The sequence below is a fragment of the Oncorhynchus mykiss genome, chromosome 21, assembly GCF_013265735.2.
Source record: "Oncorhynchus mykiss isolate Arlee chromosome 21, USDA_OmykA_1.1, whole genome shotgun sequence".
Lineage (NCBI taxonomy): Eukaryota > Metazoa > Chordata > Actinopteri > Salmoniformes > Salmonidae > Oncorhynchus > Oncorhynchus mykiss.
In genome coordinates this window covers 16,799,435-16,812,269 of record NC_048585.1, presented here as the reverse complement: position 1 = coordinate 16,812,269, position 12,835 = coordinate 16,799,435, and the positions used below count along the sequence as shown (strand labels likewise).

The 12,835-nt window shown below is 41.7% G+C and overlaps 1 protein-coding gene across 4 annotated transcripts in view; it reads right to left on the bottom strand.

Moving 5' to 3' along the window:
* LOC110501007 (tetraspanin-11) overlaps nucleotides 1-12,835 on the bottom strand; it is a 63,533-nt gene that overhangs the window by 13,660 nt on the left and 37,038 nt on the right. For all 4 annotated transcript variants that reach the window (XM_036957118.1, XM_036957119.1, XM_036957120.1 and 1 more), the window contains exons 4-5: nucleotides 1,090-1,164; nucleotides 134-238 (exon numbers count right to left, since the gene is read on the bottom strand). In XM_036957118.1, the coding sequence (XP_036813013.1) occupies nucleotides 134-238; nucleotides 1,090-1,164 (180 nt within the window). The remainder of the gene's footprint in view (nucleotides 1-133; nucleotides 239-1,089; nucleotides 1,165-12,835) is intronic.

Here is a 12,835-nt window from a genome sequence, read left to right as displayed (position 1 = left end):
GGATGATTGTGTGTGTGTGTGTGTGTGTGTGTAACAACTATGTACCATAACTAGTATCAACCAGCTTTACCACTGGCGCTCCTGTCCCTTCAAGAAAAACTAAGCAAAGGCTAATGGGAGATTGAGTCCATACATCCTGCTGTAGTCTGTCCACAGCCAGGGTGATGGCCTCTTTCCCTGGCTGGGCGTAGTTCTCTGTCATGGTCTCATTCAGGTGCTGCTTCAGCTCCTCACTGAGCTAGGGGAGGGAGGGAAGGGGGAGAGAGGGAGAGAGAGAGAGAGAGAGAGAGAGAGAACACCTCAGTTAGAGTGGCAGAGGAGAGTGAAGTGGGGTTGCCTTGCTTGTGTGATCAGGGCTCAGGATTGCGCTCTGTCTGGAGATCAGGGCTCAGGGTTGAGATCTGTCTGGAGATCAGGGCTCAGGGTTGAGATCTGTCTGGAGATCAGGGCTCAGGGTTGAGGTCTGTCTGGAGATCAGGGCTCAGAGTTGAGGTCTGTCTGGAGATCAGGGCTCAGAGTTGAGGTCTGCCTGGAGATCAGGGCTCAGGATTGCGCTCTGTCTGGAGATCAGGGCTCAGGGTTGAGATCTGTCTGGAGATCAGGGCTCAGGGTTGAGATCTGTCTGGAGATCAGGGCTCAGGGTTGAGGTCTGTCTGGAGATCAGGGCTCAGAGTTGAGGTCTGTCTGGAGATCAGGGCTCAGAGTTGAGGTCTGCCTGGAGATCAGGGCTCAGAGTTTAGGTCTGCCTGGAGATCAGGGCTCAGGGTTGTGCTCTGTCTGGAGATCAGGGCTCAGGGTTGTGCTCTGTCTGGAGATCAGGGCTCAGGGTTGTGCTCTGTCTGGAGATCAGGGCTCAGGGTTGAGCTCTGTCTGGAGATCAGGGCTCCAGATACATGGTCTTTACACAGGTATCATACACACACCAGGTAAGCATGCACACACATGGCCGCTCAAATGCAATGGAGATCCCAGAACTGCACTCCAGACTCAATGAATTGATGTATTTAAAAATAAAACAAATACAGGGGGGGGGGGGGGGGGGGGGTACACAAGAGGATAAAAGATGAAGGTGGAGAAGTAGTCACTCACCCTCTGGTAATACACGTAGGCCAGGACTCCTGCCACCAGCTCTATGAGAAAGATCAATAACAGACAGCAGAAATACTGGAGAGACAGAGAGACAGAGAGAGACAGAGAGATCAGTCTTAACACAGTTCAGTTCAACACTTACAGGCAAAACTCTCTTGAATATAAGACAAAATGCATCATTAACTGTATGTCTCTGTTTAGAACAGTCTCACTTAACATCTTTACCAACACTCACTCTCAGACTCCTACCAAAAATCACAGTTATTGTGACAATGCAGATATAAAACGTTCCATCAAGTGTCTTTGTATTGTCACGCACCCGCATTCCCAAAGCTGACAGAGAGAATGAAAAAAGACCAGAGGAATAGAGAGCAATATGACAGACTATGCAGAATGAGGAGAAATTGATTTTGGGGTGTGAGGTGTCTGTCATACATCTCCTAGCAGAGAAAGAGAGGGGGGAATAGGGAGCGAACAGTGTAGAGGGGGGGATACATTTAATATTTGAGAGAGAGAGAGCAGGAGAGAGAGAAAAATAAAAGCGAGAGAGAGGTTTTGATTTCCGCCACAGACAGCTAAATGTACTGAGAACTAAGAGAAACATAAAACACCACTATCTCATGAGGGAACAACAATGAACAGAACACCACAAACCCTGCAACACCTCCAAACCAGTCCTCAGTAAAACAAAAACTGCAACACCTATAAACTAATAGTTAAAACCCTACAACACCTCCAAACCAGTCCTCAGTAAAAAAAACTGCAACACCTCCAAACCAGTCCTCAGTAAAAAAAAACTGCAACACCTCCAAACCAGTCCTCAGTTAAAAAAAAACTTTTAAAAAACTGCAACACCTATAAACTAAATAGTAAAAAAACCTGCAACACCTCCAAACTAATAGTAAATAACCCTGCAACACCTCCAAACTAATAGTAAAAAACCATGCAACACCTCCAAACTAATAGTAAATAACCCTGCAACACCTCCAAACTAATAGTAAAAAACCATGCAACACCTCCAAACTAATAGTAAATAACCCTGCAACACCTCCAAACTAATAGTAAAAAACCATGCAACACCTCCAAACTAATAGTAAAAAACCAAGCAACACCTCCAAACCAGTCCTCAGTAAAAAAAAACTGCAACACCTCCAAACCAGTCCTCAGTAAAAAAGAAAAATGCAACACCTCCAAACCAGTCCTCAGTTAAAAAAAAACTTTTAAAAAACTGCAACACCTATAAACTAATAGTCAAAACCCTGCAACACATCCAAACCAGTCCTCAGTAAATAACCCTGCAACACCTCCAAACTAATAGTAAATAACCCTGCAACACCTCCAAACTAATAGTAAAAAACCAAGCAACACCTCCAAACTAATAGTAAAAAACCCTGCAACACCTCTAAACTAATAGTAAAAAACCAAGCAACAACTCCAAACTAATATTAAAAAACCAAGCAACACCTCCAAACTAATAGTAAGAAACCCTGCAACACCTCTAAACTAATAGTAAATAACCCAGCAACACCTCCAAACTAATAGTAAGAAACCCCACAACACCTCCAAACTAATAGTAAGAAACCCAGCAACACCTCTAAACTAATAGTAAAAAACCCTGCAACACCTCTAAACTAATAGTAAAAAACCAAGCAACAATTCCAAACTAATATTAAAAAACCAAGCAACACCTCCAAACTAATAGTAAGAAACCCTGCAACACCTCTAAACTAATAGTAAATAACCCAGCAACACCTCCAAACTAATAGTAAGAAACCCCACAACACCTCCAAACTAATAGTAAGAAACTGTAATGAGTTTCGTCTTCATACGAAGGAGAGTCGGACCAAAATGCAGCGTGTGGTTTACGATCCATGTTTTAATGAACAAACGTAAAACACGAATCAATGCAAACACTACAAAATAAAGAACGTGATGAACGTAACGAAAACCTAAAACAGCCTATCTGGTGAAAAACACATAGACAGGAACAATCACCCACAAACACACAGTGAAACCCAGGCTACCTAAATATGGTTCCCAATCAGAGACAATGACGAACACCTGCCTCTGACTGAGAACCATATCAGGCTGAACATAGAAATAGACAAACAAGACATGAAACATAGAATACCCACTCAGATCACACCCTGACCAATCAAAACATAGAAAATACAAAGTAAACTATGGTCAGGGCGTGACAGTACCCCCCCCCCCCAAGGTGCGGACTCCGGCCGCAAAACCTGAACCTATAGGGGAGGGTCTGGGTGGGCATCTGTCCGCGGTGGCGGCTCTGGCGCTGGACGTGGACCCCACTCCATGACAGTTTTAATCCCCCTCCTAAACGTCCCTAAATAGGTTACCCACCACAATGATAACATGGGACAGAGGGACAGCTCGGGACAGAGGTAACTCGGGACAGATGGGTAGCTCAGCACTGAGAGGAAGCTCAGCACTGAGAAGAAGCCCAGGCAGGTAGTAGAAACTACCAGAACCTGGCTGGCTGGCGGTTTCAGCAGATCCTGGTCGACTAGCAGATCTGGAAGAATCTGGTCGACTGGCGGATCTGGGAGAATCTGGTCGACTGGCGGATCTGGGAGAATCTGGTCGACTGGCGGATCTGGGAGAATCTGGTCGACTGGCGGATCTGGGAGAATCTGGTCGACTGGCGGATCTGGGAGAATCTGGTCGACTGGCGGATCTGGGAGAATCTGGTCGACTGGCGGATCTGGAAGAGTCTGGACGACTGGCAGATCTGGAAGAGTCTGGACGACTGGCAGATCTGGAAGAGTCTGGACGACTGGCAGATCTGGAAGAGTCTGGTCGACTGGCAGATCTGGAAGAGTCTGGTCGACTGGCAGATCTGGAAGAGTCTGGTCGACTGGCAGATCTGGAAGAGTCTGGTCGACTGGCAGATCTGGAAGAGTCTGGTCGACTGGCAGATCTGGAAGAGTCTGGTCGACTGGCAGATCTGGAAGAGTCTGGTCGACTGGCAGATCTGGAAGAGTCTGGTCGACTGGCAGATCTGGAAGAGTCTGGACGACTGGCAGATCTGGAAGAGTCTGGACGACTGGCAGATCTGGAAGAGTCTGGACGACTGGCAGATCTGGAAGAGTCTGGACGACGGGCAGATCTGGAAGAGTCTGGTCGACTGGCAGATCTGGAAGAGTCTGGTCGACTGGCAGATCTGGAAGAGTCTGGACGACGGGCAGATCTGGAAGAGTCTGGACGACTGGCAGATCTGGAAGAGACTGGTCGACACAGACTGGCTGCTCTGGCTGCTCCATGCTGACTGACAGCTCTGGCTGCTCCATGCTGGCAGACTGCTCTGGCTGCTCCATGCTGACTGGCAGCTCTGGCTGCTCTGGCTGCTCCATGCTGACTGACAGCTCTGGCTGCTCTGGCTGCTCCATGCTGACTGGCGGCCCTGGCTGCTCTGGCTGCTCCATCCTGACTGGCGGCCCTGGCTGCTCCATGCTGACTGGCGGCTCCGAACAGGCGGGAGACTCCGGCAACGCTGTAGAGGCGGAAAGCTCTGGCAGCGCTGAACAGGTGAGAGACTCCGACAGCGCTGGAGAGGAGGAAGGCTCCGACAGCGCTAAACAGGCGAGGCGCACTGTAGGCCTGATGCGTGGTGCTGGCACTGGTGGTACTGGGCCGAGGACACGCACAGGAAGCCTAGTGCGGGGAGCTGCTACCGGAGGGCTGGGGTGTGGAGGTGACACAGGATGGGTTAGACCGTGAAGGCGTACTGGAGATCTTGAGAGCGGTGTTGGCACAGGACATGCAAGGCTAGGGAGGTACACAGGAGGCCTGGTGCGTGAGACTGGCACTGTCTTCACCAGCTGACTAGCACGCACCTCAGGACGAGTAGAGAGCACTGACCCAGGTGCCAATAAATCCCCGACACGCTCCTTCGGGCGAATATCATATTTAAAGCACCAACACAGCAACTCCCTCATTTCACTCTCCTCCAATTTCCCCATTAACTCCTTCACAGTCTCTGCTTCGCTTACCTCCAACACCGGTTCTGGTCTCCTCCTTGGCTCCTCACGATAAACAGGGGGAGTTGGCTCAGGTCTGCGACCTGGCGTAGCCATACTCCCTGTTAGCCCCCCCCCAAGAAATTTTTGAGGCTTACTCTCGGGCTTCCATCCGCTCCGTCGTGCTACTTCCTCATATTTGCGCCTCTCAGCTTTCGCCGCCTCCAGTTCTTCCTTGGGACGGCGATATTCTCCCGGTTGAGCCCATGGTCCACCATTATCTAATTCATACTCCCATGACGCTCTCTCCCACTGCAGCTGCTGCTGCTCCTGCTGCCTCTGTTCCTTCTTCGGCTGCACCTTGGTGCGGCTATACTCCCCTGGTTTAGCCCAGGGTCCTCTCCCGTCGAGGATTTCCTCCCATGTCCAGAAATCCTTACAACGTAACTCCTCTTTTTGCTGCTGCTGCTGCCTGTTGACACGCCGCTTGGTCCGTTGGTGGTGGGTGATTCTGTAATGAGTTTCGTCTTCATACGAAGGAGAGTCGGACCAAAATGCAGCGTGTGGTTTACGATCCATGTTTTAATGAACAAACGTAAAACACGAATCAATGCAAACACTACAAAATAAAGAACGTGATGAACGTAACGAAAACCTAAAACAGCCTATCTGGTGAAAAACACATAGACAGGAACAATCACCCACAAACACACAGTGAAACCCAGGCTACCTAAATATGGTTCCCAATCAGAGACAATGACGAACACCTGCCTCTGACTGAGAACCATATCAGGCTGAACATAGAAATAGACAAACAAGACATGAAACATAGAATACCCACTCAGATCACACCCTGACCAATCAAAACATAGAAAATACAAAGTAAACTATGGTCAGGGCGTGACAGAAACCAAGCAACACCTCCAAACTAATAGTAAATAACCCTGCAACACCTCTAAACTAATAGTAAAAAACCCTGCAACACCTCCAAACTAATAGTAAAAAACCCTGCAACACCTCTAAACTAATAGCAAAAAACCAAGCAACACCTCCAAACTAATAGTAAAAAACCCTGCAACACCTCCAAACTAATAGTAAGAAACCCAGCAACACCTCTAAACTAATAGTAAAAAACCCTGCAACACCTCTAAACTAATTGCAAAAAACCAAGCAACACCTCCAAACTAATAGTAAGAAACCAAGCAACACCTCTAAACTAATAGTAAAAAACCAAGCAACACCTCCAAACTAATAGTAAGAAACCAAGCAACACCTCTAAACCAATAGTAAAAAACCCTGCAACACCTCTAAACTAATAGTAAGAAACCAAGCAACAGCTCTAAACTAATAGCAAAAAACCAAGCAACACCTCCAAACTAATAGTAAGAAACCAAGCAACACCTCTAAACTAATAGTAAATAACCCTGCAACACCTCCAAACTAATAGTAAAAAACCCAGCAACACCTCCAAACTAATAGTAAGAAACCAAGCAACACCTCCAAACTAATAGTAAAAAACCAAGCAACACCTCTAAACTAATAGTAAGAAACCCAGCAACACCTCCAAACTAATAGTATAAAAACCCTGCAACACCTCTAAACAAATAGTAAAAAACCCTGCAACACCTCCAAACTAATAGTAAAAAACCCTGCAACACCTCCAAACTAATAGTAAAAAAAACCTGCAACACCTCCAAACCAGTCCTCAGTAAAAAAAACTGCAACTCCTCCAAACCAGTCCTCAGTAAAAAAGAAAAATGCAACACCTCCAAACCAGTCCTCAGTAAAAAAGAAAAATGCAACACCTCCAAACCAGTCCTCAGTTAAAAAAAACTTTTAAAAAACTGCAACACCTATAAACTAATAGTCAAAACCCTGCAACACATCAAAACCAGTCCTCAGTAAATAACCCTGCAACACCTCCAAACCAGTCCTCGAAAAAAAAAAAACTGCAACACCTATAAACTAATAGTCAAAACCCTGCAACACATCCAAACCAGTCCTCAGTAAATAACCCTGCAACACCTCCAAACCAGTCCTCGAAAAAAAAAAAACTGCAACACCTCCAAACTAATAGTAAAAAACCCAGCAACACCTCCAAACTAATAGTAAGAAACCCAGCAACACCTCCAAACTAATAGTAAATAACCCTGCAACACCTCTAAACTAATAGTAAGAAACCCAGCAACACCTCTAAACTAATAGTAAAAAACCCTGCAACACCTCTAAACTAATAGTAAAAAACCAAGCAACACCTCCAAACTAATAGTAAAAAACCCTGCAACACCTCCAAACTAATAGTAAAAAACCCTGCAACACCTCCAAACTAATAGTAAAAAACCCTGCAACAACTCTAAACTAATAGTAAAAAACCCTGCAACACCTCCAAACTAATAGTAAAAAACCCTGCAACACCTCCAAACTAATAGTAAAAAACCCTGCAACACCTCTAAACTAATAGTAAAAAACCCTGCAACAACTCTAAACTAATAGCAAAAAACCCAGCAACACCTCTAAACTAATAGCAAAAAACCCAGCAACACCTCTAAACTAATAGTAAGAAACCCTGCAACATCTCTAAACTAATAGTAAAAAACCCTGCAACACCTCGAAACTAATAGTAAGAAACCAAGCAACACCTCCAAACTAATAGTAAGAAACCAAGCAACACCTCCAAACTAATAGTAAAAAACCCTGCAACACCTCTAAACTAATAGTAAGAAACCCTGCAACACCTCCAAACTAATAGTAAAAAACCCTCCAACACCTCCAAACTAATAGTAAAAAACCAAGCAACACCTCTAAACTAATAGTAAAAAACCAAGCAACACCTCCAAACTAATAGTAAGAAACCAAGCAACACCTCCAAACGAATAGTATAAAAACCAAGCAACACCTCCAAACTAATAGTAAAAAAACAAGCAACACCTCCAAACTAATAGTATAAAAACGTAGCAACACCTCCAAACTAATAGTAAAAAAAACAAGCAACACCTCCAAACTAATAGTAAAAAAACAAGCAACACCTCCAAACTAATAGTAAAAAAAAACAAGCAACACCTCTAAACTAATAGTAAAAAACCAAGCAACACCTCCAAACGAATAGTAAAAAACCCTGCAACACCTCTAAACTAATAGTAAGAAACCAAGCAACACCTCCAAACGAATAGTATAAAAACCAAGCAACACCTCCAAACTAATAGTAAAAAAAACAAGCAACACCTCCAAACTAATAGTATAAAAACCAAGCAACACCTCCAAACTAATAGTAAAAAACCAAGCAACACCTCCAAACTAATAGTAAAAAAAAAAGCAACACCTCCAAACTAATAGTAAAAAACCCTGCAACACCTCTAAACTAATAGTAAGAAACCAAGCAACACCTCCAAACGAATAGTATAAAAACCAAGCAACACCTCCAAACTAATAGTAAAAAAAACAAGCAACACCTCCAAACTAATAGTATAAAAACCAAGCAACACCTCCAAACTAATAGTAAAAAAACCAAGCAACACCTCCAAACTAATAGTAAAAACCAAGCAACACCTCCAAACTAATAGTAAAAAAACCCTGCAACACCTCTAAACAAATAGTAAAAAACCCTGCAACACCTCCAAACTAATAGTAAAAAACCCTGCAACACCTCCAAACTAATAGTAAAAAAAACCTGCAACACCTCCAAACCAGTCCTCAGTAAAAAAAACTGCAACTCCTCCAAACCAGTCCTCAGTAAAAAAGAAAAATGCAACACCTCCAAACCAGTCCTCAGTAAAAAAGAAAAATGCAACACCTCCAAACCAGTCCTCAGTTAAAAAAAACTTTTAAAAAACTGCAACACCTATAAACTAATAGTCAAAACCCTGCAACACATCAAAACCAGTCCTCAGTAAATAACCCTGCAACACCTCCAAACCAGTCCTCGAAAAAAAAAAAACTGCAACACCTATAAACTAATAGTCAAAACCCTGCAACACATCCAAACCAGTCCTCAGTAAATAACCCTGCAACACCTCCAAACCAGTCCTCGAAAAAAAAAAAACTGCAACACCTCCAAACTAATAGTAAAAAACCCAGCAACACCTCCAAACTAATAGTAAGAAACCCAGCAACACCTCCAAACTAATAGTAAATAACCCTGCAACACCTCTAAACTAATAGTAAGAAACCCAGCAACACCTCTAAACTAATAGTAAAAAACCCTGCAACACCTCTAAACTAATAGTAAAAAACCAAGCAACACCTCCAAACTAATAGTAAAAAACCCTGCAACACCTCCAAACTAATAGTAAAAAACCCTGCAACACCTCCAAACTAATAGTAAAAAACCCTGCAACAACTCTAAACTAATAGTAAAAAACCCTGCAACACCTCCAAACTAATAGTAAAAAACCCTGCAACACCTCCAAACTAATAGTAAAAAACCCTGCAACACCTCTAAACTAATAGTAAAAAACCCTGCAACAACTCTAAACTAATAGCAAAAAACCCAGCAACACCTCTAAACTAATAGCAAAAAACCCAGCAACACCTCTAAACTAATAGTAAGAAACCCTGCAACATCTCTAAACTAATAGTAAAAAACCCTGCAACACCTCGAAACTAATAGTAAGAAACCAAGCAACACCTCCAAACTAATAGTAAGAAACCAAGCAACACCTCCAAACTAATAGTAAAAAACCCTGCAACACCTCTAAACTAATAGTAAGAAACCCTGCAACACCTCCAAACTAATAGTAAAAAACCCTCCAACACCTCCAAACTAATAGTAAAAAACCAAGCAACACCTCTAAACTAATAGTAAAAAACCAAGCAACACCTCCAAACTAATAGTAAGAAACCAAGCAACACCTCCAAACGAATAGTATAAAAACCAAGCAACACCTCCAAACTAATAGTAAAAAAACAAGCAACACCTCCAAACTAATAGTATAAAAACGTAGCAACACCTCCAAACTAATAGTAAAAAAAACAAGCAACACCTCCAAACTAATAGTAAAAAAACAAGCAACACCTCCAAACTAATAGTAAAAAAAAACAAGCAACACCTCTAAACTAATAGTAAAAAACCAAGCAACACCTCCAAACGAATAGTAAAAAACCCTGCAACACCTCTAAACTAATAGTAAGAAACCAAGCAACACCTCCAAACGAATAGTATAAAAACCAAGCAACACCTCCAAACTAATAGTAAAAAAAACAAGCAACACCTCCAAACTAATAGTATAAAAACCAAGCAACACCTCCAAACTAATAGTAAAAAACCAAGCAACACCTCCAAACTAATAGTAAAAAAAAAAGCAACACCTCCAAACTAATAGTAAAAAACCCTGCAACACCTCTAAACTAATAGTAAGAAACCAAGCAACACCTCCAAACGAATAGTATAAAAACCAAGCAACACCTCCAAACTAATAGTAAAAAAAACAAGCAACACCTCCAAACTAATAGTATAAAAACCAAGCAACACCTCCAAACTAATAGTAAAAAAACCAAGCAACACCTCCAAACTAATAGTAAAAACCAAGCAACACCTCCAAACTAATAGTAAAAAAAAACAAGCAACACCTCTAAACTAATAGTAAAAAACCAAGCAACACCTCCAAACTAATAGTAAAAAACCCTGCAACACCTCCAAACTAATAGTAAAAAACCAAGCAACACCTCCAAACTAATAGTAAAAAAAAACAAGCAACACCTCTAAACTAATAGTAAGAAACCAAGCAACACCTCTAAACTAATAGTAAAAAACCCTGCAACACCTCTAAACTAATAGTAAAAAACCAAGCAACACCTCCAAACTAATAGTAAAAAAAAACAAGCAACACCTCTAAACTAATAGTAAGAAACCAAGCAACACCTCTAAACTAATAGTAAAAAACCCTGCAATACCTCCAAACTAATAGTAAAAAACCCTGCAACACCTCCAAACTAATAGTAAAAAACCAAGCAACACCTCTAAACTAATAGTAAAAAACCCTGCAACACCTCCAAACTAATAGTAAGAAACCCTGCAACACCTCTAAACTAATAGTAAAAAACCCTGCAACACCTCTAAACTAATAGTAAAAAACCCTGCAACACCTCTAAACTAATAGTAAAAAACCCTGCAACACCTCTAAACTAATAGTAAAAAACCCAGCAACACCTCCAAACTAATAGTAAGAACCCTGCAACACCTCCAAACTAATAGTAAGAAACCCTGCAACACCTCTAAACTAATAGTAAGAAACCCTGCAACACCTCTAAACTAATAGCAAAAAAAACCTACAACACCTCTAAACTAATAGCAAAAAAAACCTACAACACCTCTAAACTAATAGCAAAAAAAACCTACAACACCTCTAAACTAATAGCAAAAAAAACCTACAACACCTCCAAACTAATAGCAAAAAAAACCTACAACACCTCTAAACTAATAGCAAAAAAAACCTACAACACCTCTAAACTAATAGCAAAAAAAACCTACAACACCTCTAAACTAATAGCAAAAAAAACCTACAACACCTCCAAACTAATAGCAAAAAAAACCTACAACACCTCTAAACTAATAGCAAAAAAAACCTACAACACCTCCAAACTAATAGCAAAAAAAACCTACAACACCTCTAAACTAATAGCAAAAAAAACCTACAACACCTCTAAACTAATAGCAAAAAAAACCTACAACACCTCTAAACTAATAGCAAAAAAAACCTACAACACCTCCAAACTAATAGCAAAAAAAACCTACAACACCTCCAAACTAATAGTATAAAAAACCTACAACACCTCCAAACTAATAGCAAAAAAAACCTACAACACCTCCAAACTAATAGCAAAAAAAACCTACAACACCTCCAAACTAATAGTATAAAAAACCTACAACACCTCCAAACTAGTACTCAGTAAAGAAAACATAACACGTCCAAACCAGTACATTCAGTACTTTGTTCAGTGGAGCAACAAAACACCAGAAAACAACAGCAATATTGACAGAATCAAAAAGCTTTGATCCAGGGATGAGCTACTGTATGATTATGTTGATATAGAGCTGAAATACAGGCTTCATGGGAGACAGAATACAGGTAAGACTTTCTTTGAGTCACTTCTGGATAATTAATAATAATACTAATAACTCATTTAAACTACCTTTCAATAATGAGTTATATATGATGCACTGGAGGCATACATACATTTATATTCACTCATATGGGTCATCAGCCATTATGAATGAATCAAGTGTTATAATGCATTGTGCCACCAATGTCCATCCAACACATTCCTAAAAGGAGCTATGAGCTGTTATGGATTTTTTTCCAGCAATGCTTATAAAGGCTACGTTACGGGGTGATATAACTACGGTGCTATAAATAAATCTACTGTGGATGTTTCATAGAAATCGTTGCCACAGAATGCAACATTTATAGAAAAACACTTTGTTAAAACAAAACCATCATTAGTATGCTACTGGAGAAGAGAGGACATCACACAAGTTTCAGTGACCTTATTAGCACCTTATTAGCCAATTAGTCTGGAAGATATCAATATGTGTATTTTATCAATGAGAAATGGGGGTGGCTGGGGGATAGGCGGTTCCAACCAACCATTATCTGCTGTGTAAAATCTTCTTCTGTATCATTGTGACATAACACTGTTTGGATTTAACAGCAGAGTATGTAAATGGTGAGAATGTTTCACCCACACACACACACAACCACACACACACACAACCACACACACACACACACACACAGCCACACACACACACACACACACACACAAACAAC